Source organism: Sparus aurata, chromosome 19, assembly GCF_900880675.1.
Source record: "Sparus aurata chromosome 19, fSpaAur1.1, whole genome shotgun sequence".
Taxonomy (NCBI): domain Eukaryota; kingdom Metazoa; phylum Chordata; class Actinopteri; order Spariformes; family Sparidae; genus Sparus; species Sparus aurata.
Window position 1 is genome coordinate 24,060,262 of NC_044205.1, and position 26,414 is coordinate 24,086,675.

At 43.3% G+C, this 26,414-nt stretch overlaps 1 protein-coding gene across 4 annotated transcripts; it reads left to right on the plus strand.

The window, feature by feature from the left end:
* Positions 1-26,125, plus strand: map3k15 (mitogen-activated protein kinase kinase kinase 15). Of its 4 annotated transcripts, XM_030399106.1 has the most exons (31): positions 1-686; positions 3,279-3,418; positions 3,767-3,790; positions 4,238-4,315; positions 5,738-5,931; positions 6,017-6,185; positions 6,280-6,386; positions 7,097-7,267; positions 7,370-7,482; positions 7,694-7,853; positions 8,122-8,272; positions 8,361-8,468; positions 9,232-9,281; positions 9,420-9,515; positions 9,685-9,772; positions 9,872-10,005; positions 10,640-10,767; positions 10,988-11,118; positions 12,177-12,282; positions 13,595-13,752; positions 13,967-14,150; positions 14,298-14,474; positions 15,211-15,244; positions 15,642-15,816; positions 18,278-18,463; positions 18,999-19,104; positions 19,342-19,582; positions 23,669-23,781; positions 23,861-23,967; positions 24,056-24,132; positions 24,379-26,125. In XM_030399106.1, the coding sequence occupies exons 1-31, from the start codon at positions 377-379 to the stop codon at positions 24,470-24,472; spliced, it is 4,110 nt and encodes a 1,369-aa protein (XP_030254966.1). In that variant the 5' UTR covers positions 1-376; the 3' UTR covers positions 24,473-26,125. The 4 variants fall into 4 exon arrangements, with proteins under 4 accessions (XP_030254966.1, XP_030254969.1, XP_030254970.1 ...); XM_030399109.1 differs by lacking the exon at positions 4,238-4,315 and having other exon boundaries at positions 2-686; XM_030399108.1 differs by lacking the exon at positions 15,211-15,244 and having other exon boundaries at positions 377-686; positions 14,298-14,475.
* Positions 26,126-26,414: the final 289 nt, after the last annotated feature.

The window sequence follows — 26,414 nt, forward strand, 5'->3', positions numbered from 1 at the left end:
GTGGACAGCTGATTGTGTCCTGCAGGGGGCCAAGAAACAATCTCCAAACCAGACAGAGAAGGAGAATACTTTAACTTCTGGATGCGTTTCCCTCTCCTCCCCCGCCTCTCCCTACACTTCCTCCTCTGTCTCTCCTGGATCTGGTCGGATCCAGTCAGGCTTCTTGGTGCGAGATAATCGGCAGCTGATATGAGTTAATGAGGCGGAGATGCGGGGGGACAAACTCAGACGCGCTGCGCTCCAGCGAGGACAGGTGCGCAAAGAGTGAGCGAGAGGAGAAGACAGTGGAGAGGGCAGAGGAGAAGACAGGGCACAAGACAGAGGAGAGGTGGACAGAGACCGGAGGTAAAGCAGAAACACTCCCCAGGTTCGCGCTATGGACACCGGGCAGAGCGCGCAGGTCGCCGACATGGCAGGGGAGCACTCCGCCGGGGTGTGCGTCCTGGAGCGGGACCGCGAGAGAGGCGAGGTGTCCAGCCCGAGCCCCCCGGCCAAGCAGCGCTCCCTGCGGGCGGTGTATGTGCTGAACGACGGGCTGAAGGCGGTGATGGCCAGCAGCCCGGAGTCCGGAGCGCTGCAGTGTCTGCAGAGAGCCTGCGACTCCGAGAGCGCGCTGCTCACCACCGTCACCTTCGGACGGCTGGACTTCGGAGAAACGTCGGTGCTGGACAGTTTCTACGATGCAGGTTGGTGACAGGGACACAGCGTGCTGTTTGTTGTTAATGATGGAAGTTGACATTTTTATATTGTTCTAACTTTCTATCGGAAGTGCTGCCCCAAATACGCAAAAAATATTCCAAGAATGACATTGTTGGGAAAAGGCAAGAAAAACAGGGGGCGAACTCGACGTCATAAAGACGTCATAGAGACCTCATAGAGACTTGACATTAACAGGCCTTGTGACTTATCTTGTGCCCTGCGCACACGCCACATTTCATGCACAAAGCAAGTTTATTATGCCCAAAATACGCAAAATATTCTCCAAATGACAGAATGAGGCAAGAAAACAAGAGTGAAACAACGAACACTGAAACACTTTACTCACACAAGTTGCACAAATGTTGTTTCACCAGCATGTAATGTCCTGACTGGATGTCGAAATATTCACTGAAACAACTGCGACTTGCTTCCTTATTATAACTCTGACCAAGTTTCCATTCATTTCCAGGCAGTACTGTACAATTATGTTGATTTCTTTCAGACGATTCTGAAGCTGTGACTTCAGGAGGGGAACATTTTCTGTTGCAGATTCTCTTCGTCAAGTTTGGGAGAGAAGGCAGAATGTTTTTGTTGCAAAAGCGTTCAAGTTGCTGCAGCTGTAGCTCTGGTGGTTAATGGTTGGTAACTCTGATGGCACGAGAGTCAGTCACATCGATCAGATGAGCAGTGGTGGTGGTTAATTTAACATGTACTGCAGGTCAGTTGGGCCTCCTACTGCTAAAAACACTGCTAAGACTGACAAATACACACAACAGCGATATTGAGATACACTCTGTTTCAGGCAGTTTGCAGACAAGTGTTCGGGCGATATCGTCAGACGCATAAAACAAATGTTGTATCCTGATGCATCTGTTTTAGACGATGATGAGTTCAGGAGTCTCACAGTCTGAGGAGTGAAGCTGCTCTGTAGTCTGGTGGTATATGGCAGCAGATACTTCTGTGAAAGTCTTCCCTATAACCCTGCTGCAATATCGCCATTAAGGTATTTACTTAAACATAGTCTCATACTTGCCTTCAGTGATGTCACCCAGTGGCAAAGTTGCATTGTGGGTAATGTAGGCACCCAGGTATTGAAATAAACAGTCCATTGATCTAGCATTGAACTCTGCAACAATATTGGACTTATTATGGATAATTAGTAAAACAAATGATCGAAATCAATACAGCAGATCTACTTTTCAAAACCTGGTGCCTACATTACCCACAATGCAACTGAGTGGCATCGCTGGAGGGAGTTTATCAGAACACACGCAGCTTCTTCTTGAGCCACAAAACGGCTTTACGCTACTTTTTTCCAAATGTCATAGCTCCTCAAGACTGTGAACACACTTTAATGTTTAAGATTGGTGTAATTACCCTTTAACACAGGGGCATCAAACTCACATAACGCAGTATTTTAGAAAATGAAATAAAAAATCTGTACACACGTTCGTTTTTCATTTCACTCATGCAGGCTTTTAGAACAGCACTTTTACGGTACTTGACTGCAGATTGCGCGCTCCCTTCTTGTCTTCTACATACAGACTCGTAATATTTGGTACGCTTGAGGCATCTCCGCTGAGTGTTGCTATGGAATGTGCAGATCAGGAAAACCCTCAGCCCGAGGGGGGGATTACATTCACCCCTCAATTTAATCCATGTACATGGCAGCGGGGAACAAAGAGCTTTCAGACTTCTCTGGGGAGAGACAACAAGAAAGACAATTAGAAGCTCCGTGCTGCTCTCGATTTCTTGTTCTTTCGTTTGTGTTTACGTTGAATCGTGTAGTTTATTTCGTTCAATGCAGCCAGGACTGCCAGATTTGTACACTGGAGTCGACAAAACAACCTCTCCATAAACGAATAGCACGCTCCTCTTCCTTTCTTTCCTTTGAGGACGGCAATGTAAACATCTTGACCAGAGAAGACAGATGGTTTGAAAGAGGAGTTAAATAATCTGTCTATGTCAAACTGGAACGACTGGAGGTGGACTAAGACTTTACTACTCACCCACCTACAGTGCAGTACTGAGTTCCCCCCTCAGACAGCTTAACAACCATCCACACCTGGGCTCACCTGGCCTTAGCAACCCACATGAAGAGCAGGTCGGGCCAACGACTCTGAAACTCAGAGCTCACACGTGTCCTGAAATGACTCTGTAACGTCTCACCCACACAGAGTCTAAAACCCCGAGACTCCCCTCCAGTGAGTTAGAACTGAAGAAGACACTTTGATGAGAGGTGAAACCTCTTCAAGGAACTGAAACAAGTCCATTTGCCTACGATACAGCACTTAGACTTACCCTGACTGAGAGCCTTCATCCACATGTTGGGTCATGTGGATTAGAAGGCGCCAATGACACACGTAACGAGCAAGAAATGTGTTTTAAAAGCACTTCAATGTTTTCCGCAACAACACTTTTAATGAGGTCGGAGATGGATTTCAACAAGTGGTTTCAACACAAATTATGAGCTTTAAGACATGTGTTTAAGTTGTTTGCACCATCATCGCGGTCGTCTCCTTATCCTCCTCTTCCTCTTCCTCCTTCCTCCTCCTCCTCCTCCTCCTCCTCCTTTCTAGACATCGCGGTCGTCGACATGAGTGATGTGTTCCGGCAGCCCTCCCTGTTTTACCACCTGGGCGTGAGGGAGAGCTTCGACATGGCCAACAACGTCATCCTGTACCACGACACTGACCCTGACACTGCCCAGTCACTGAAGGTACACACACACACACACACACACACACACACACACACACACCTATTTGAATCTGCGGTCAGAGTACTAGAGTTCCTGGATGCCATTCCTTCGCACCTCCTCAGAACAAAGTGATCCGCTAAGTTATTTACAGACTAATATAAGTGTGTGTGTGTGTGTGTATGTGCGTGCACACTGGTCAGTGTGTGTGTGTGTGTGTCCAGTACAGTCTGTCCTGCAGTGTGTTGCCAGGGCGAAACAGCTGTTTAAAGAGCGCGCACACACAAACACACACACACACACACACACACACACACACACTTCGGCTCTTATTTCCAGTCTCACATTCTTTGTTTTATCTCCTTACAGGACATGGTGGCGCAGAAAAACACAGTAAGTTTCTCTGTGTGTGTGTGTGTGTGTGTGTGTGTGTATGGTGTGTATACTGTGTGTGTGTGTTTGTGTGTGTTTCAGATTGATTTATGCACACACACTCTCTCATGTTATTTGTGGGATCATAATTCATTTCAAGTGGCTTCCACGCACGAACACATGCAGGAATGAATATCTGCATACTCTCTCTCTCTCTCTCTCTCTCTCTCTCTCTCTCTCTCTCTCTCTATCTATCACACACACACACACACACACACGCACACACACACACACACACACACACACACATAGAGAGATGGATACATACGTGCAAACACATGCGTGGCAGCCTCCTAGAATAAACTGCTGCACAAATATTCATTTTAATGACTGTTTTTTTAATATAACTGTGTTGTGTGTTTGTGTGTGTGTTTGTGTGTGTGTGTGTGTGTGTGTGTGTGGAGAAAGGCCACACGTCCACCAGCGCTCGGTTTTCCGTGGGTTCAGTTGCCTCCAGAGTACAGAGGCTCTGGACTGCGCAATAAAGTAGGTACCGCGCTGCAGCAGCAGCGGGGCATGATGGGAGATTTTTCCCTCACAGACTAATAATACCAATAACAAACATGGAGGAGGGGGCTGAACAACACCTGACCTCCACATGGGATGCTGTGTGATAACAAATTAAAAAGCCCTAACAGCCTGTGACTCGCAAAGTCCGAGCAGGATGGAGTGAGACTCTGACAGCTTGTGTTTCAGACATGATGGTATCTTGACTTTAACCGCAGTGTGTCTCACGTCGACTCGCTCCTTCCAAGATGATATCATAAAAAGTTACACGATCAGATATCCTGCATTCAGAACAAGCTGCTCATCCTCTGCTTCTTCTGCTCGAGTCGTGTGTGTGTGTGTGTGGCCGGTCTAAAAATGTCCAGCCGTTATATAACACTTCACGAGTAGCTAATGGGGAATGTTATCGCTGTTTTTTTTTTTGAAAGCAGCTATTGTTTGAAAGCAATATATAAACTGACAATGTGAAAGCAAACTGACAGCATCAACACGGTTGCTAGCTCCTGAATCTGCAGCTCACCCGATGTTGGTAATGTTGCGTTTCTGCAAAGCCACGGATGTGTTGATCTTTCTTCTGCTTCTGTAGGCAAAAGCCACTTGGCTAGTGTGAGGAATGAACATGTTTTGGCTTAAAATACCAGTTTTATGACCACAAACACAGCTGGAGAGTTTGTCATCGCCACGGACGCAGTATAACGCTTACAAATGTTGAAGCGCTGCGGCCTTCTCGTCGGTCACTCCCCAGCGAAGCATGAACATGGCAGCCATCTTTGCAGTTGCGTGCCAACAATAGCAGGCTCCCGTCTGACTGAGCGAGGAGAGTCAGAGCTTCACTTTTAATGACACCGTCAGCTCGTCCCTCCAGAGCACTGGAGTAGTTTAATGTCCAGTGTGTGAATAACCTCACCTGTCTCCGTAATCCTGTTCATTAGTGTTAAATCCTCTTCTTGTGTGCTTATTAGAAGTCCTTCTGCAGCAGCACAGGATTTATTTTAACTGCACTAAACTCGCTTGCGTGTGCAACGGCGAAATCTGATAGCTGATCTCTCTCCTGGTATTAAATACACGATTGACTTTTTTTGGGGGAATGGCGGGACGTGTCTCTCTGGAAATGACACATGAAACACATTTACGGTAAAGAACGAAGAGGTAGGAGAAAAAGAAAGAAAATACTAACAAAATTTAAGAAACCACAGTGTTGCGGTGTGTATTTGCAGCCGTGTGAGCTTTACTACTTGTTCTTCACCTTTGCTGATGTGGTCATGATGCTATGAAACAATCCTCCTCCCTTCCTCTCCTCCTTATCATCATCATCATCATCCGGCATGTGTGTTTATCTGATGTCATGACATTTAGAGGCACCTCCGGTACTCAAACATCAGATCTTTCTCTTCCTTCCAGGCCTCCAGTGGCAACTACTACTTCATCCCCTACATCGTGACTCCGAACCACGAGTACATGTGCTGTGAGAGTGACGCCCAGCGCAGGGCCAGCGAGTACATGCAGCCCAGCTGGGACAACCTGCTGGGGCCGCTGTGCGTCCCCCTGACGGACCGCTTCACCAGCCTGCTGAAGGACATCCACGTCACGTCCTGGTGAGAGACACGTTAAACCGTGAGCACCATCAAACACAAGCTTTTCATATTTTTAGTTTTTTTTACATTTGTCTGTCTCCTGCAGCGCTTCCTTTAAGGACACCCTGCTGAATGACATCCGGAAGGCCCGAGAGAAGTACCAGGGAGAGGAGTTGGCCAAGGAGCTTTCCCGAATCAAACTCCGGATCGACAACACAGAGGTCCTCACCCAGGACATCGTCATGAACCTGCTGTTTTCCTACAGAGACATACAGGTCGCCTACAAACACACAATCACAACACACACACATACATGCATCGCATTTGAAGTGAGAGGCAAGAAATAACTTCCCTGTGTGTGACCACCAGGACTATGACGCCATGGTGAAGCTGGTGCAGACTCTGGAGATGCTGCCCACGTGCGATCTGGCCACTCAGCCCATGATCCAGTTCCACTACGCCTTCGCCCTCAACAGGTACACAGGAGGTGGATTCAAACTCGGGAATCCATTTTTCGCTAGCAAGAAAATTGGCCTCGAGTGGCTTTAGCTTGATTCATTGCTTGTATTCAGGATTTTCACTCTGTTTTTGCTGACATGATTGATAGATAGCCTTCAAGACTGTGGATAGGTGTAAAAAAAAAAGAAAAAATCATATAAGGTAACGTTAGATAAATTGTATTGGTTCCTGATTCCCAACATTTTCCGCCTAAAATGCTAAACTAGCGACACATTTACTCGAGTAAAGATCTTAATCTGAATTCATGGCATCTGTTTGACTATAGATTAAATTAATATGTCATAGAAATCTATAATTTCTGTTAAAAATGGTCTTAAAAAGACAGAACTGGACAGCTAGCAGGAGAGATAAAGCACATGTTAGCTAGCTGGGAAGATAAAGCTCAACTAGATTTGTTCACTAATTCACAAAAAAAAAGAAGAAAAATACCATCTTTGATCAACTAAGATCTTTGTTAGTCAGTTTATTATTTAATATAACTGAGTGGTTAAATTCAGAAAACAGACAGAAAACCCAGTGAACACACTGAACACACAGTAACACAGCCTTTGCCTCCAGTGGAATAAATACTATTTTCTAGACTCAACCACAGAAATAACGGTTCACCCTAACCCACCAACACACGACTTCCTGTCTCCCCTTCACGTATAAATCTGTGTCTGTGCAGGAGGAACAGTCCCGGTGACAGAGAGCAGGCTCTCAGAGTGATGCTGCAGGTGTTGCAGTCGTGTGAACATCCGGCGCCGGACATGTTCTGCCTCTGCGGACGGATATACAAGGACATCTTCCTGGACTCGGACTGCAAAGACACCAAGAACAGGGACAACGCTCTACAGTGGTGAGCACACACACTGCAACTTTAATGTGTACCTGTTATACTTACAGGAACATTCCTTTTCCTTCCTACATGCCATCATCTGTGTTCGCTGTCTACCTGCAGGTACAGAAAGGGATTCGAGCTGCAGCCGACTCTCTACTCCGGCATCAACCTGGCCGTCCTCCTGATGGTCGCCGGCCAACAGTTTGAGAGCTCCATGGAACTGAGGAAAATAGGTAAAATGATCCTGAACCTGACGGGCAAACACACAAACCAGGACACCTCAAATGCATCAGTTGCTTTCAGTGTCTCCTTATTTACTCCACCGACTACCTCTGCAGCAAACCTCATGTGTTTTAAAACGTTATTAAAGTACCCATGTGTGAGAAAAGTTGATTTTTTTGGGGATATAAATATTCTACAATGTCTCATAATCTGGTGTTGTAGGTGTGAGGTTGAACAGTCTGCTGGGACGCAAAGGTTCCCTGGAGAAAATGAATAACTACTGGGACGTGGGCCAGTTCTTCACCGTTAGCATGCTCGCTAACGACATCCCCAAAGCTACTCAGGCTGCCGAGAAGCTCTTCAAACTCAAGCCACCTCTTTGGTAAAGACGTACACATCATGAAAGTCCATATGTGTTTTAATAAAGTTAATTTTAAAGTATTCACAGAGCTGTTTGAACTGTTTATGGTCTGAAAAAGGCGTTCTGTTTTAAGCTAGTCCTTCAAAATAATGAGTTTAGGAGGAAGACTTGATACAAATATCCAAATTAAACCCAACAAACTTAGAAAATCCAGTGTATTTGTGATACCTGGTCAATTATTTTCATATTCATACAACAGATGACTTTGCTTCTGTTTATTTCCCTCCAGGTATTTGCGGTCGGTGGTGCAGAACCTGCAGCTGATCCAGAGGTTCAAGAAGCAGGCGGTGGAACATTCTCCCCAACGAGAGAGGCTCAACTTCTGGATGGACATCATCGTGGAGGCCACGCAGGGCACGACCAACAGACTGAGATTTCCCGTACAAACACACAAAGACACAAACACTCAAACATGCATGACCAGATATTCAACTTTTGGCACACTAACATTTTTTTTTTCCATTACAGGTGTTGATTCTGGAGCCGACTAAGATCTACCAGCCCTCCTACGTGTCCATTAACAACGAGGCTGAAGAGAAGAACGTCTCCATCTGGCACGTTTCTCCTGCAGAGACGGTGAGAATGAAATACAACATTTTTTTACACCTGGCGGAGGCGGAAAAGTTGGTGTGCGATAACATAGTACATAAAGCACGTGACTTAAATATCCCTCAAGATTTACTGAAAGAGATGGAAAAGAAAACAATACACCTGTGTGGAGCGATGCTGTTCCTTGAATTTATGCAAGAAACAAACCTAAATGACATATTTTAATTACATTTCTACCAAATATATTTGTCTAATTAGTCAGAATACATCATTACACTTAATATAAGGCAAAAGCACCTACAAAGTAACATTTCAATGAGATATAAGCTCAGTTTTCAGACAATCCTTCCACGAGCAGGTCTTTTTTACTTATTACAAGCAGGAAACAGCTTACAGTATATTCTTCATGTGTGAAACCGTTTCATATAATAGAGGATGTTGCACATAACAACCTACAGTACAATGTTAAGGTCAAGCATAACCCGATATTTGTTGGTTTCAGTCGGGAACCAACCTTTCGTGTTCAGATCCAATTTATTTCATTCAAAATTAGGTGTGTGAACGAGAACAGAACCGCCTCCATGTTGGTGGAAAAGAGTCAAGTTTGAGGATTGACTACTGCTCCTTTTGTTACATCGTCTGGTTGTGTACTTTTCTTTGGATGTATACTTGGTTGTTCCTTTCAAGAAGCAACAAAGCACACCTGATAACTCCTTTTAACTGACTTTGAGTGAGTGATAATGGTTGAATAAATCTGTTAACGTAAAAATGTCCTACACTTTTATTACAGAAAGGAATCCACGAGTGGAACTTCACTGCGATGTCCATCAAAGGCATCAGGTAAGAACGGAAAGCCGGAGGTGAATTAAATCTGAATGCAAAAGTTGCCAAACTCTGTGCAAATGACATTTTCGCTCTTAATTCTGGAACTAATGAAACTAATCTGAGCTTCACCTGTTTTAATCCTTCTGTCTGAAGTATCAGTAAGTTCGACGAGCGCTGCTGCTTCCTCTACGTGCACGACAACTCCGACGACTTCCAGATCTACTTCTCCACGGAGGAACAGTGCGGTCGGTGAGGACACACCTCTAGATGTGTCTGTGTAGGTGTGTGTGTTTGTCTGCGTTTGTGTTCGTACAGTACGTGTGTGCGATTGTACTGAAACATGACCGGATGGCCTCGATGTGTAAATAATACTGTTATAATGTTTGTGTGTGGTTGTGTGTGTGTGTGTGTGTTTCAGGTTCTGCTCCATGGTGAAAGAGATGATATCTGATGGGACGGGGAACGCTGTGGAGCTGGAGGGGGAGGGAGACGGAGATACACTGGAGGTCAGCAGCTGAAGTCTTTACAGGAAATATCTACCGTACCTGCTCCAGGTGATGATGAATAATATGAGGAATATGTGTGTGTGTTTGTGTGTGTTCCAGTACGAGTACGACACCAACGAGACAGGCGACAGGGTGGTGTTGGGGCGGGGAACGTATGGAGTGGTGTATGCTGGGAGAGACCTGAGCAACCAGGTCCGAATCGCCATCAAAGAAATCCCAGAGAGGGACAGCAGGTAGGTCAAAGTTCACCTTGTTTTACACTAAAAAAGGTGTAGAAAATAGTTTTTTCCTGCATTTTCTGTTGTTTAATGCCACAAAATTGACTGTTCATGACTCAACATTCTTAGTTACTGTTTTTAAGACAATGTGTCTTTTAATTTTATCCAGAAAATGAATCATCTCTCTTGTTGCGAATCCGACCAATTAATTCTGTAAACTGAAATAAAAACTGCACCTGGCTGAAGGTAGCTAGGAAGGTTCAATACTGATGTTTAGGGTTGGTGATGCACGACATCCGCGGGCTCTGAAAGAGTTTTTAAGCTTGATAACATTCTCTCATTTGTTGGGAAGGTTGAAATCTTCCCGGACCAAAAAGAAACACTCCTTCTAGCTAGCTAGTTAAGCTAAAGTTGGTCAATAAGTTGGTCGAAATACTTTCCATACGTACATATAAATCACGCTAAAAGTCCTCATTTTTAAAAGAGTTTAAGAGTAACTTCACACCCAATATTTGGAATATTGGACCTGTGTTTATAAATGGTCCTATTTACCCAAATTCCCGTGGCATTCCTGTTTGCAAAATGTGATCGTAAGAGCAAATGAATGACCAGCAAACTTTATAGATTATCTTCTCTGTGTGTGACTTAGGTACTCCCAGCCCCTTCATGAGGAGATCGCCCTTCACAAGTACCTGAAGCACAGGAACATTGTTCAGTACCTGGGCTCCGTTTCTGAGAACGGATACATCAAGATCTTCATGGAACAAGTGCCTGGAGGTGTGTTTGTGCGAGAGAGAGAAAGATGGTGAAACAATTACGCTGTTGTCTTTTGTTTCGGAAAAAAAAAACCTTCAGTCCTGAGAAACTGGATTGGAGTATTTGTCTGTTTCAGAGATCGATGCTTGTGACCTCTGGGTTGCTGGGCGGTCTCTCTAACTGCTTGGTCGTCTTCCCATTTCATGATAGGTTTTGGACACTCCTTCTCTCCTTTCTCCAGGAAGCCTGTCCGCGTTGCTGCGATCTAAATGGGGCCCGCTGAAGGAGGCGACCATCATCTTCTACACCAGACAGATCCTGGAGGGGCTCCGGTACCTGCACGAGAACCAGATCGTCCACAGAGATATCAAGGTACACTGAAGCCCATTCCCAAACAATTGCATCTTTTTTTTTTACCAGTTAAAGTGCAATTTGTAAAATATGGCCAGAATCTGAAGGAAGCTCCAGAAACATAGAAGGAAACCAGAGTATCCAACAACTGCTGCTCCTCGCTAGCTGTTCTTTGCTGTAGCTAGTTATTGGTCAGTTTGAAGACAAAGGTGTACAGAACAGAGGTAACTGAGATCAACTCAGACCGAGACTACAACTCTGTGGACGAGAAGACGGAGAGACAGGAGAGACGAGCAGCGGAAGATTAGTGACGGAGAGTCGGGAGTCATCAGCAAAAGGGTGAACATGGAGCGTAGAGCTGCAATATTTTCACATCTTACTCTGGGAATTCGACTGATTTAGAGATGACTTAGTACAGAGCAGAGGTGGATTTAATCGTTCAATGTCGAAATTCAGTTCCTGTTGGTCAGTTCGGCGGGAAGAATAGTTCACATCGTTCGTTCTTTCTTTCGTTCGTTCCTTCGTTCAGTCGCATTGCCGGTACAACGTCGTTTAGCGGTGAATCATGTAACGCACAGTTCTCAGCTCCTTGTTCTCAAACGATCGCGCTAACGGTCAACATAACACTGAGGCAAATACATAGCTGCAACTTAAATTGACATTAAATTGACATGTATTGAAGGTAATCCAAGGGTAACTGAGTGACTGAACGAGAATGCTTTCCTGTTTCCCATTGGCTAAAATTTAACAACAATTTAACTTTGAGCTACTTTTCTGTATGAAAAGTGCCATACAAATAAAGATTGATTTGATTTGATTTGAGTGTCCTAGACTCAGCATACGATTGGCTGGCTCTCAGTCCTCTTCACCACTAAATTCTGGTCTTATCTTACAAATCACTCCTTAAAAACATATTGATAAAATACGTAGATTTAAAATAAATTGGTGTTTTGTTGAGGATAGCACGTGAAGCTACATATTGTACCCAATGCATTAACACAATTTAGCATTATAGATAGTCATAAATCGACCCTAACTGTATTTAAACCCTGTGTCTCTCTTGTTTCTTTCTCCATCAGGGTGATAATGTGTTGGTGAACACCTACAGTGGCGTCTTGAAGATCTCAGACTTTGGCACCTCTAAGAGGTTGGCGGGAGTCAACCCCTGTACGGAGACATTCACCGGTAACTTCTTTACTTCTTCCCACACTAAATGTCCCGCTAATATCTTCTACATGAAAACACACAGCTGTTTCAGCAGCCATCCGAAATCTTTAGATGAAAATTTTAAAGCCAAATCATAAACATTGCAAGCATAAAATGACTGATAGTCGACTAAATCATCGCAAAAATAACACAGCGTGAAGCCCCATAAACAACTGGTGAATAAACGGCTTCGGGTGAAAAGAAACCGCACGTATCACAAGACGGTAACTCAGCATTAATGGAGTCATAGAAATGCTGCAGACTGTGGGTGTAAATATCAAATGACCCTCAAAATGTCAAGAGCCACTATCAGCCGCTATGGAAACACTCGGACACACGGGCGCGTACGAATGTGCGTGTGCGCACAAACGAACATACAAATTCATCGGCCATCTGGCCTCCAGCAGCCAGCGAGGTGCGTAATTAGATTAGCTAATCAAGCAGAGGCAGAAGGGTGTTTACCTTTCATTAGCAGGTGTGTGCGTGTGTGTGCGTGTGTGTGTGTGTCCTTATCTGTTTCTCCTCTGCTGCTTCCCTCGCTCTCCTCTGACTCCGTCTTTTTATAGCTCTCTCTGTCCCTCGGTGTTTACATCAGCATGCAGAGCGGACCACAAATGCCAAGTCTGCTCAGAATTACTGACTGCAGACTAAATACTCAGAGATAAGAGAAAATATGACCTGCAAATTCTTCTGAACTCGCTTTTTTTTTGGGATTAAAATAACTCTGATCTCAAGTCTTCAGTCTTTTTTTGTTCATTAAAATGAGCTAGAATGCTAAATTCAATTTTTTTTATGCTACTATAAGAATTTTATTTTGTAGAAAACTACTTTGCCTAAATGTTTAGATATAAAAGCAGGAACACACCGGCCCAAACATTGGATGTCTGAAACGTTTGGGAAGACTCAGACGAGTTCAGGAACAAATCTGTTCAGTGTGTTCAGCTGCGTTTGAAGCTTTTGGAACCGTGCGGACGGCGTCTGGTCAGATTCAGCTTGCAAAGTCTGAGAGTGTTGGCGGCCTGAGGATTTGGCGCCATTGGATACCCTGATTGGCGGTGTGCTAGCGAATCAGTGCCGTGTGTGGGAGGGGCGGACATATTTCTTCCCCTACGTATAAATTCACTTTTAGATTAGCTACAGCTTTTGCAATCTGTCCTGAAACCACATCTCAAAGTCTCAGTTTCAGTTTTTGAGTCGAACCAATATTTGTCGACGCAGAATGACTTCATTGCCTCTCTTTACCCTTTTAGAAATGTTTGTCCACGTTACGATCTGCGCCTCTGTCTTGCAGGCACTCTGCAGTACATGGCGCCAGAGATCATCGATAAGGGCCCTCGAGGGTACGGGGCCCCGGCCGACATCTGGTCCCTGGGATGCACCATTATAGAAATGGCCACTGGGAAACCTCCCTTTCATGAGCTGGGGGAACCACAGGCGGCCATGTTTAAGGTAGGTTCCGTGTGGATGCTTTGCTTAACGGCTAGGTATGGCAACACCACTCGGACAAACCGCATTCAAATGTATCAGAATCATGAACGAGCGAACCAAATTGCTGGTTTTGCCGCAGTTCTGTGTGCGTGTTTGTCCGAGTGGTGTTGTTGTGCCTCGTTGTCCAAGATGTGTGTGTGACCGTTTCTTGTTTTGTTGTGTTTTTATGTTCCAGGTGGGCATGTTTAAGATCCACCCGGAGATCCCTGAGTCCTTGTCCCTGGAGGCCAAGTCGTTCATCCTGCGCTGCTTTGAGCCGGACCCTCACAAGAGAGCCATCGCCTCGGACCTCCTCAGAGACACTTTTGTCAGGCACACCACGAAGGGCAAGAAGAGCAAGATCGCCTTCAAACCACCAGGTTAACGCACAAACGCACACATGCATGTCTTTGCTGGTGGACGTATGGAATAACAAGATCATTAAGACTCTCTGGAGGTGATCCCTAATGAGCAGATTAGGCAGCTTACATTTATTCCTTCCCTTTCTGTAATGATGTTCCTTTCAGACTACATCCACAACGTTTCCCTGCCGGTGCAGCTGCAGTGCGAGGCCACCGGGAGCAGCAGCAGCGAACACGGTTCTGTGAGCCCCGACTGCGACTCCAAGCACGATGTCTTCTTCCAGAAGAAGAAGAACTCCGGCTCCGAGAACCTCCTCAAACCCCCGAACTCCAACTACCTGAGGTGAGTATCATCCCTTGATTCCAGCGGGTACGTCAGGAGCACCATGCCTGCCCGATGATGTCGATTTGCTCGGCACCAGGTGCATTATTTTGAAAATCGACCGGATGCCGTTCCGCTGTTCAACGGCTTCTTCTGGGACGCCGCTGATTCTATTTGTATAATTTATCAGAAAGCTATTTTCAGACGAGCCTCAGAACTTGAATTAAATTCGAGGATTTCATTTTACTCGGATAATTCCTGACGAGTGAAAAAACACTACTATCTGTTTCGTGTGTGTGAGAGCTGACGGTGAGCACATTCTGGTGAGCTGGTGCATGTTTAAAGAGTTTATGTGATGATTTACTGAAGCAGGCAGCTGGAAAAACAGAAGGCGTGCTAAAATAAAATGAAGCTGAAGAGGGGGATGGGAAGCAAACAGACTTAAACAGACAGGAACTTATTCACAGATGAAACACGAGTGCACACAGAAAACAGATGGGAACGAGACAAAGACAGGGAGCGCAGAGGAAAAACGTGACAAATGAGCGTAAATCCTGCAAAATAAACAGGAAATGAAGAGGAAATTAAATGAAATAACAGGAAATCACTCTAAGATCTGAACTCCAGGCGTGAGAAAAACTGACATGAACCTGCAACTTCGTCTTGGACAGAAACAGAATCGTCTTTTTTTTTGTAGAAGCCTTGGTTATTCTGCATATAATAGCTTCTCTAATGATCATAAATCTACATGTCACCGCAGACACAACCTCGCTGGAACGGCACAGATCATGTGAGAAGATGTGAATGTGTGTGTGTGTGTGTGTGTTGGGGTGGCAGGTGGTCTTGCTGTGCTCACACTGCGCTCTGCTGCCTTTTACAACGCTGATATAATGAGCTCTGATCACTTTATGAGCTTCAGCTAGCGGCTGAGCACACACGCGCACATCTGCACGTGCATGGACGCATGCGAGTGTGTGTGTACGCACGCGCACGTTCCCGCCGCGCTGACTCACGCTGCCTCTGCACTTTGGTCGGCACACATAGTAGCCAGGAGAGGCTTGTATCTGTAAATAAACCCAGCGGTGCGTCACACACTGTTATAAAGCAGTCTTATTTTATATTGCAGTGAGATCATCCTCTGTGTGTCTGTGTGTGTGTGTGTGTGTGTGTGTGTGTGTGTGCTGCAGTGTTCCAGATGAGGGTTCGGTTTCGGAGGACCGCAGCGCCCCCCCCTCCCCCGAGGACAGGGACAGCGGTCTGTTCCTGCTGAAGAAGGACAGCGAGAGACGGGCCATCCTGTTCAAAGTCCTCAACGACGACCAGGCGAAGGTCATCTCCAACCTGAGGGAGAACTACATCCAGGTGTGTGTCTGTGTGTGTGTGTGATGAAGGTACTCTGATTACTCAATAACGATGGGACTCCTCCTCTCAGCACCGGGAGACAAAATATATAGAGAATCAAAGAATAAATCTGAAGATACTCTCCTTCCTCTCAGTGGCGGGGATGAAACCTTCGTGTCATTTAGTTCCCATTTAGTCAAGATAAAAAAATATATATTTTGTGACTCACCTCTGAAACAAAAACACACAGTGATCTATGAACTATTCACCCACTTAGAGCCACGTAGATGCACCTTGGAGGCCCCTGTATCATGTTTCCTTCACCATAGTGGCAGCCATGAGGGTACTTTCAAACATCAGGGCACCTTGGCAGGTTACCAGGGCACAATGGTTGGCACGCTTCCCCCCTTAAGTGTTTTCTCCTCCTCTGTTCTCCTTCCCTTCTCTCATGGTGCCCGCATTATTTTTTTTGCTGGTCACAAGTTGAAGCCAAACATTTTGTTGTGGTCTGAAAAAGATACGCTTGCGTGCCAGTAACCCCCCTCGCAGAGCAATTTAGCAGTTTTCGCCAACATCTTTTGATGAACACAAATACTGAAATGACTCTATGATCTGCACATAATCAATGAACAATGATGGTCGTTAAAAGTGAAAACAAAAACATACATTTTAGTCAATCAGATTATTGCAGAAAATACATTCGCGGCGAGTACAATAATGTTACTGATGATGTTGGACACACTGTCGACTTGACGGGTGTGGCCCAAGACATTAGCTCACTGTTTCTCCATAGCAGGGAATCACCGACAGTCATCAACCATGACAAGTTTAAACAGCTTCAACACAGTGACAGTATAAGCAGCACTTTGTATTGGTTCCTTTTTCCCACGAATGACACTTTAAGTATGCGTTTTACCAAAGAAACAAGCTGCAGACAGTGACAACTTCAAACAAAAGATCAAAAAGAAGATAGGAGACAGGGATTTGGTGCACTGTTGAGTCTTGAACGCCTGACTGACAGCAGGGAGTTTCGGCTAAACATCTTCGTCAGCGTGTGTGCAGGTTAAAAACCCCCTTCCTAGCTAATATTACTGTTGGACATTTTGACACATTGCAGAAGAAAAGGCATGAATTATTTCTAAAATATGAACTTTTATGTAACCCAGAAAAATAAAAATGCACAGGTAGCTATTAGGGCTTCTCAGATGTTTTGTTTTACCTTGAAACACGGCCCGGTGTCGCTCCAGAATTGTATTTTTGACCATTGAAATGACTCTACAATCTGCACATAATCATTGAATAATGATGGTTGTTACAAGTGAAAACAAAAACATAACTTTTAGCGCATCTCACAGTAAAGTGTTGAATGGATGACGTGTTTGTAGGTTGACTCAGAGGTAAGTATCGCCCCGGATCCCTCGACAAAGAGAAGATGAGATTTTTCAATCAGACTATTGCAGAAAATACATTCGCGGCGAACACAAGTTTATAATACTTACACATCTTTTGAGTTAGATGAGTTACCGCGTTCGACATAATGACGTTTCAGCGCTGTAGTCTCATTAAGCCACTTAAACACCTTTGTTGTGACACGCAATAGCCGTCAAATTCATGACTGAGGTATCTAATGACATATTTTATGTCATAGAACAAAAAGTGAAACTCTCTTCATGCTTTATTAACCACAGCCCTTATTCCAGGTTTCAGGACTCTACTTAGCTCAGTATTAAGTATGTTTGAGACAAGTTAAATTAAAAGATCAGACGAACGTGCAAAGAGAAACAAAAAATATTAACTTGAATGAATAAAAAACTACATAAAATACACATCAGGTGGACTGCTTGTGGCTCAGATCTATGTAGGATGCGGTTATATTCAAGCTTGTAATATTTTCTGTAGTGTCACATTTATTAGCTCTGATGATGGTGGTTTTATTTTTACCCGTGTCCGTTCGTTTGTTGGTTTGTGAGCAGGATTACATAAAAACTAGTAAACAGACTTCCATGAAATTTGGATGGATGATGAGTCTCAGCCCAGAATAGTGTCCTTTATCTTTTGGTGCATATCCGACTGAATCTCACTTTCTTTAACATAGTTTTTTTCAACATTTAGATCAAAATAGGCCATATTTATCCATGAGTGAGCACAATTTGATGTAGATCCTAGATATGATGATCTTAAATCAGTTATGGATAACAGGAAATAGTCAAGAATCTTTATTAGTTGTAAACTAAGCGTGTGAGAAAAGGACTTTTCTTTTCTGATTTTACCACTGGGGGGCGCAAGAGTCAAAGGCACAAATAAGAGATGCTGTGATGAATTTAAAGAGGTTTTAAATTTTTTTTTAATAGTTTAACTGAAATAATAAAATATATTTACAGGAAGTGTTCTGAAAATATCTATTCAGTAATAAACTAATCACTACTAGACTTTAAATTGGAAGATTTATGTGTGTAAATGTGTTGTGTGTGTGTGTTTTCAGGGCAGTGAGGAGCTCCAGCTGTCCGCCGAACACATCAAGCAGATCATCTGCATCCTCCGAGACTTCATCCATTCCCCGGAGCGGCGCGTCATGGCGGCCACCATCTCCAAGCTCAAGCTGGACCTGGACTTCGACTCCACCTCCATCAACCAGATACAGCTGGTGCTCTTCGGCTTCCAGGACTCGGTCAGCACACGCAACCGATCCCATGAGAGGAGTTTGTTTTTTAATGTGGATAGATAGATAGATATTCAGAAGATATGTTTGGGTTAAATGTGTGAAATTAAGTTTGCTGACAGATTCCAAGTAGAATATTGTTCAGATGTTCAAACAGAAATTAATGTGCAGGTAATTGTGGATGAGAAACACTGTGAAAAAAGTTTAAATATCAAATAATATTTGTTGTTTTTATCCAACCCAGTATCCTTGCAATTTAACAATCTTTTTACTGTAAGTGCAAATCCAACAAACCTTGTAAACAGGTGCAGTTTGATGTAAAACGATACAGAAATTCAATTTTGTAGGAAAATTGTCCGGATAATTTAACAAATTCTGACCAAAAATGACGAATGTTGTTTCCCCAGTTTGTCAAATGTATTAATTACATAATAACTACACTGATGAGAGCAAATTTGACTTCCAGACGTGTCAAATTATCTCTAATAACTGTGTGATTTCACATCAGTAGTTAAAGAGATTTCACCATATCTTTGTTTTCCAGGTGAACAAAGTCCTGAGGAATCATCACATCAAACCTCACTGGATGTTTGCGATGGATAACATCATCCGCCGAGCCGTGCAGGCTGCCATCACCATCCTCATCCCAGGTGGGCAACTTCAGGTGGCTGCAGCCCGTCGTGAGCTTCTGCTGCCATCTAGTGGACAAAATGCTCAATTCATGTTCAACTTTACGTCCCAAGAAAAAACAGGGTCAAATAAATATAAGATGACATCAGGAATTATAACTTGTATTAAAACTTTTAGCATATGCTCATTTATCTGAACACCTACAGTTGAGATACAGTCATGTATCACAGTCTTGACCTTTGACCTTCAAACTGCAGAGCTGCAGACGCACTTCGGCCCGGCGTCAGAGTGCGAGGGAGCAGAGAAGGAAGATGAGGTGGACGAGGAGGAAGTGGAGTTCGGTCCCGTTTTAGCTCCACATGCTGACGACTCCGGGGCGACGGCTGACCCGGTCCAGTCTGCCGCCAGCCCGCTACACTGCGTCCAGTCCCAGGAGCATCAGCGCTCGCATCATCAGCTGGGCGCACAGCTGGGGCGCCTCAAACAGGAGACCAGCAGGTACGTAAAAACACGCGTGTACAGAAGCACCTTAAAAATCTACATGAGACACATTCACACGCTCACATCTCGTGAACGGAAATCACCACTTCTTATCTCTCTGAACGGGAGGTGTGAAAGTATGTGTACAGTCACACACACACACACACACACAAAAATGTCACGAATGCGATACCTCCAGGGCTTCATGTCATGCCACGCAGCAGTAACGGTATACGGCAGTGAGATCAGAGCCAAACCTCACCTGACCTTTGACATATTTAACCACTGATCTATCTCAAACTAACCATCAATACTTAGAAAAAATGGAAAACTGAATATATTTTTTGTAATTGCACCTTTTCAAAAATCCAGCTGAAGTTAAATTTCCTTTTTTTTAAGCGACATCTGAGAAAGACAGCAGTACAAAAACAGCATTATAGCAATAAAGACAACACTGAAGTACAATTCAAAAGCTCATAAAGATTATTCAACATTTAGAAAATGTTATGTGAAATGCACAAGACTGTGTGGATTTATACGTGAATTATTTTCATACTATTCCAGCAAAAGTTACTAATTGCAACTTTTTAAAAATGCTTCGACGTTTTGTGTTGAGCTGTTTTATTGTGTAACTCAAGTTTTCCCAAATGTTTAAACAGTGTGATGTTTCATTACGTCGCCGCCTGTCACTGTAGCTTCCTCAGAAATATCATATGATGGCTTTGAGCGTAAGGAAAGGAAGGCATGGGATGTGACCTGCAAGACACTCTAATGCATCACCTCTCCTGTGAACACTTTCTGCTTGAGTCACTCCAAATAGATTTTTATCATACTTCTACCTCTTGTTTTTCATTGTTTGGATCATCGGGAGTTTCCTAGCTGTAGAAATCAGATCAGATTTGATGTGAGAATTTGACACAATGCCAGTTTTTAAATGCAAATCTGCTGATGGATCTGTTTTAATGGTGCAAAAAGATCCGGGCATGTCAACCAGAGGTGCACAAACTTTTCTCCCCTTGAAGGACCAAACTTTAACTTAATGGCTCGTTTTGTGAAGTGTTACTCTTCCTGCTGTGTTCAGACTGTAACACATAATTATCAACTAGGGATGCTACATTTAAAAGTGCACTTTCACCTCACAAAAAAAAGCCTACACAGCAAATTCAGATCTTCTTTTTTCTTTTCTATACTTTATTTTTTATTTTTTGCAGTTTTGCAGTGACAATGCATAAAAAACTGACCAGCTTATACAAATGTTATTGATGTTGTAAGACACACTGTCGACTCGACGGGTGTGGCCCATGACACAAGATCACTGTTTCTCTGTAGCGGAGAATCATCGACTGTCATCGACCATGACAAGTTTAAACAGCTTCAACACAGTGAGAGTATAAGCAGCACTTTGTATTGGTTCCCACGAATGACACTTTAAGTATGCGTTTTACCAAAGAAACAAGCTGCAGATCGTGACAACATCAAACAAAAGAACACAAAGAAGATGGGAGACAGAGATTTAACGCACTGTTGAGTCTTGAACACAATCAAAGAGGGTTTCAGAACGCTTGACTGACAGCAGTGAGTTTCGGCTAAACATCTTCGTCAGCGTGTGTGCAAGTTAAAAAACACCTTCCTAGCTAATATTACTGTTGGACATTTTGACACATTGCAGAAGAAAAGGCGTGAATTATTTCTACAATATGAACTTTTATTTAAGCCAGGAAAGTAAACACGCACAGGTAGCTATCAGGGCTTATCAGATGTTTTGTTTTACCTTGAAACACGGCCCGGTGGCGCTCCAGAATTTTATTTTTGACCTTCCAGCTTCACCCTGAGCATCCCATCAGAGGCAAATAGTCGCTGTATGAAAACGCTCTAATGGCTTACAGTATGAATCATGTATTTTATCTGTGACTCTCTTTTTTGTCCTCTGAAGAAGATGTTTAGCTGAAAGTCACTGCTGTCAGTCACACAGTGTTAAACTCAACAGTGCATTAAATCCCTGCCTTCTTTTTTTATCCTTTTTCACAGTCTGTTTACGTACTTAAACACATAGTTATACTTTTATTCATCGGAATGATATTGTGTTTTTGGACGACGTCACTTAGCAACAGATGATAACATTTGTGTTACTTGGTCCTTTTTGTTGCATTGTTGCTGCAAAACGACAAGAAATAAAACTGCATTTGTTATCTGTCTCTGGTTTCACACACGGTAGAGTCTCAATTCAGTTTATTTTTTCTACCTGGATGATTAAGAGTGTTAATCCTCCATGTGTGGATTCAGTTATGAGGATGTGTCTACTTAAGTTGCGTCTCTTTCGTCATATGACAGACCGTGAGAAAGCTTTGTGATAAAAAATAAAGTTTGACACCAGACGTGACATTTCCGGGGGAACATGAAGACTGACAGGTAACCAGTCATACCACTCGCAGCCTGGCTCCATTTCAGTCTGCTGTCACCTCTCTGTTATAAAGTAAATGAATCTCCATGCTTGAAACGAAACTCCCGCCAAAATGCAACTTAGGCTTATTTTGTGAATGTACCCAAGTCAAACCTTCGTATAAAAGCATCATTATGACGAAAGAGGCACTTTTAAGATTTACCGTATTTTCGTTTTCAGGTCAAACTCATTTTCAATGGGAGTGCTACGGGCACTTTTACGATAGCATCAAAATCTCTATTTTTAAAACAGTAAAAAGGCTCGACTCAACATGAAACTTTGCTCGTAGTATCACCAGGGTCTCTACACATGAACACGAGCATTGAGAACATTGTTTGTGTACACTGTTGAGTTTACTAAAAAGAACGTTGTTGAACGTAGCTTGTTCCGCTCGCCGCCGTCCTGCCAGTGGTGAAGTGTTGATCTCTGAATGCGACGTAACCTGGAGGACAGTTAAGGTGGAACTTCTGTCTTCCAGCAACAACTATCCACGCGAGATCTCACGTGACTTTTCCGGCTTTTCATTTTAGTATTGTTTCTTATATGAAGCTCCTTTTTCAACTTCAAGGTCAATATTGTTTTTCGCTAACGACAAAACAACAAATTATCTGTGCAATTATATGGAACTAAGCTTTAGGAGCGTTCCACCTAACTGTCCTCCAGGTTACGTCGCATTCTGAGATCAGAAGCAGAACAAGCTACTGCTAACCTGAGTTGTTCAAAAACTTTCTTTTTAGTAAACTCTGTGTACACAAACAATGGGCCTCATTCATGAACCGTTCTTAAGTCCCACTTACGAAGATTTTACGAAGATTGTGGCATTCATGAATTTTTTCTTATCTAGGATTTTTTCTTAGGCAAGAACAAATCCTACGAACACTCAGGAGTACTCTTACGCACATTTCAGTGCCGAAATGTTGGCATGGTTGTGTTTTCTTCTCTTGTGTAGTTCAATAAAATGCAATATTACAGTGATAATTCTGTCATATTTATTCATTTATTTATTTATTTAATATTTTTGGTCATTTACAAATAATTTAAATTCTAAAATAAATTAAATGTGCCAATGATTTAAGATAAATCAAGTAAATTGAAAACATGCCATCAATTAGTAACCCCCCCACCCTATTTATACGTGGCATTTCTCCATCCAAGGCTCGCAAAACAATGGCATATATATATATACTGCTACGGCTTTCATCAATGTAAAAACACAGCTACGAACAATTCTGAGGCGTATGAACAAGTTGGTGAATCTGACGTAGGGTTTTCTTAAGGAACCTCTTAAGAACAACTTAAGAAAGAATCTAAGAAGATTCTTAAGAAGATATTGATGAATGAGGCCCAATGTTCTCAATGCTCGTGTTCATGTGTAGAGACCCTGGTGATATTACGAGCAAAGTTTCATGTTGTGTCGAGCCTTCTTAGTGTTTTAAAAATAGAGATTTTGATACTTGCATTTAAGTGCCCGTAGCACTCCCACTGAAAATGAGTTTGACCCAAAAACGGAAATCTTCAATCTTAAAAGTGCCTCTTTCATCATGATTATGCGTTCACACGAAGGTTTGAATCGGGTACATTCACAAAAAAAGCCTAGGTTGCATTTTGGCGAGAGATTTGCTTTAATGTCATAGTAACAGCTGTCTCTGTGGCGCCCCCTGCAGGCTGCTGGAGGATCTACTGCAGAAGGAGAAGGAGTACCAGCAGGTCCTGAAGGCCACACTGCAGCAGAGAACACACGACCTGGAGCTGGTCAAAGTCCGGCACAGACCACCAGGTAGACACGCTGTTTGATCCATGAATCCATTATTCCTCCCTTTGAGCTTCTCTCACTTTATTTCTCTTTTTGAAAACAGACGTTTCTCCTCCCTCCATCTTCCACATCCCGGCGGACCATGTGCCAGACAAGCAGCTCACCGATTGGCTGAAAGAGCAGGGGGCAGACGCCGACACCGTAGATAAGGTGGAGTATCTGGCGGCGTTCGAGATTCTTCCTCTACGTCTACCAACACGGCTCGTTTTTTTAAACTGATGGCTGTGTTGTGTTTTAGTTTGTGCTGGAGGAATACACACTGACCGACATCCTCAACGACGTCACCAAAGACGACCTCCGCTGTCTACGTCTACGGTATCTACTCAAACATCTAACTGTTCTTAGCGTTGTCATTAATAGTTGTTATTCTTTACATTTTGTGTGCACGTGTGTTCAGTTTCTACCAATTGTCAGGTTCATTATTGTCTAATTTACCTTCTATGACATGAAACCATTTGGAGAGGTTAAATCTGGACGTAGGTCTTTGTTTTCTCTCGCCTCTCTGAAAGTTTGACGCCATTATGCGTCGAACTATCATGATCAACCCTTCTTTTACCTCAGGGGTGGAGTCCTCTGCCGCATCTGGCGGGCCATCCAGCGGCACCGAGAGCGGGAGAGGCAGAGGACGAACGAACGCTCCGAAGACGAAGGATGACGGGAGGGAAAACACTCCCAGCCTCTGCATGGCCACCTCTTCTTCTTCTTCTCTCTCTCTCTCTCCACAGTGCCTTTTCACGTCGTAGTCTCTGTATGTACAGAACCGACTGAATCTCCATACAAGTGTCACACGTGACCAGACCAAAGCGCCTTAGTGCAGGCACTACTGTATGTATCCGTATGTGCATTTAAATGTGTATGTGTGCCACAACGTGCTCAAGGATTTTGAAAGGAACACGGACGCAGTTTTTTAATTTCACCCCACCAGAGACACCAAAAGAAAAGAATGATTGTGGATCAAAATGCTGTAAAAACTCCTCAAACTGCTCCTGTTGCATAATCTGCTCAGTGCTGTCCATTTGAATTCTCATAATTTTGCAAACATATGGTTGCATTACTTCTATCTTCTCATCAATCACGACTTTGAGCCCTCGTCTTGTTCTGCTGTCGGTCAGAACTTGGATCGAGTAACGTTCACATTTTAACAGATATTAGTAAAGAAGGCGCTTAAAATTCATTACCCAAACCCAGTTTTTTCTTTTAAAAACTACTTTACTTATAACAAAAATGTAATTTCAGATCTCAAAAGTAAGTCACCAAATACAACCAGCATTGCTTTAACGGAGGAAGCCATTCAAAGGAAAAGTGCACTTAACTCAACCTAGATAACTGGACTGAGGTGTCGACACTGTTGGAACATCAGCACAATATTGGTTTACATAAAAGATATAAATATAAGTAATATAAATCTGTCAAAAGAAGCATGAATAACAAACAAGGGGGCAGCAATATGTGGTGCTGCATCTAGTATGCTTGATACGAAGAAGAGGAAGAAACACGGGCATTATCTGTTATGTTACATAAAGTAATAATTCCCCTGAAATAGTTTTAAATTCACAGAAAATTGGTTTCATTCAAAGGTTGTGGAGGTAATAAAAACCTCACATATGGTTTTAGCATATCAAAGAGCATGTCAGTACTCGGTTTTGACTAACGTTGTTAAAATTTGTACCCAAGAAAGTGAAAAACGCCCCGTTTTTTCCACCAATAGTTTATCCAACTGGCTAAATTATTACATAAAGACGTTGGTGCCTCGACGTTGAGAGATGTGCTGTCACTTACCAAACTTCGGCAGCAGTCGAATCAACGTGAATCAGTTCTTAGGAATACCAATATTATCCAGACCGCATGCTTAAAAGTACTGAGTTTGAGACACAAACCGGGTCAGAACTGCTCAATCTGACGTTCGGACGGACAGCAGAGAGTTGATTGTGCTGCAGGAGTTTCTGTGAACGTTTTTACATCGTATCCAAGAAAAGCCACCCGAAACTCTCCATCTGTAATGTAACGTTTTATTAGTCATATGAATTGTCCGTCATCCAAAACAACTCGTATGTACTCCAAGATCTTCAGACCGACCACACTGAGATGATTTATTGAAATCACGACTGCCGACACATGACTGCCTTATACATTTGTACGCATGTAACTTATTAGTTGTGTAAGATTTCCTTGATATTCCTACTGAAGTTACTTTCCTCCTCTGCGTGTACCTGTATTTAAATGTCTTTGTTTTTTATTCCAACTGTTATGTATGTGCCTGTCTACTTCACGATTGCTTTACAACTGCAATAAAACTGGAAACAATGAACGTGTCACCCCATTTTTTTGACGTCAGTTCTGAGCATTTGTCATTTTCAGCCTTTTAAAGTAGATGATACAGAGTCCTTTATATAGTCTCAGGAAATAAGTAACCTTGGAAAATAGTATCTGACTGGTCGTTGGCACAAACTTCAACTGCTGTTCTTATCCAGATTATCCATCGCCTATGTGCCTGCCTTGTTTTAATCTTTTCTACATTCCTGTCTTTCACTTTTCCATTTTCCATTCACCTGCCTGAAACCTGTTTAAACCTGCCAGCTCGAGGCCTCCAATGTGTC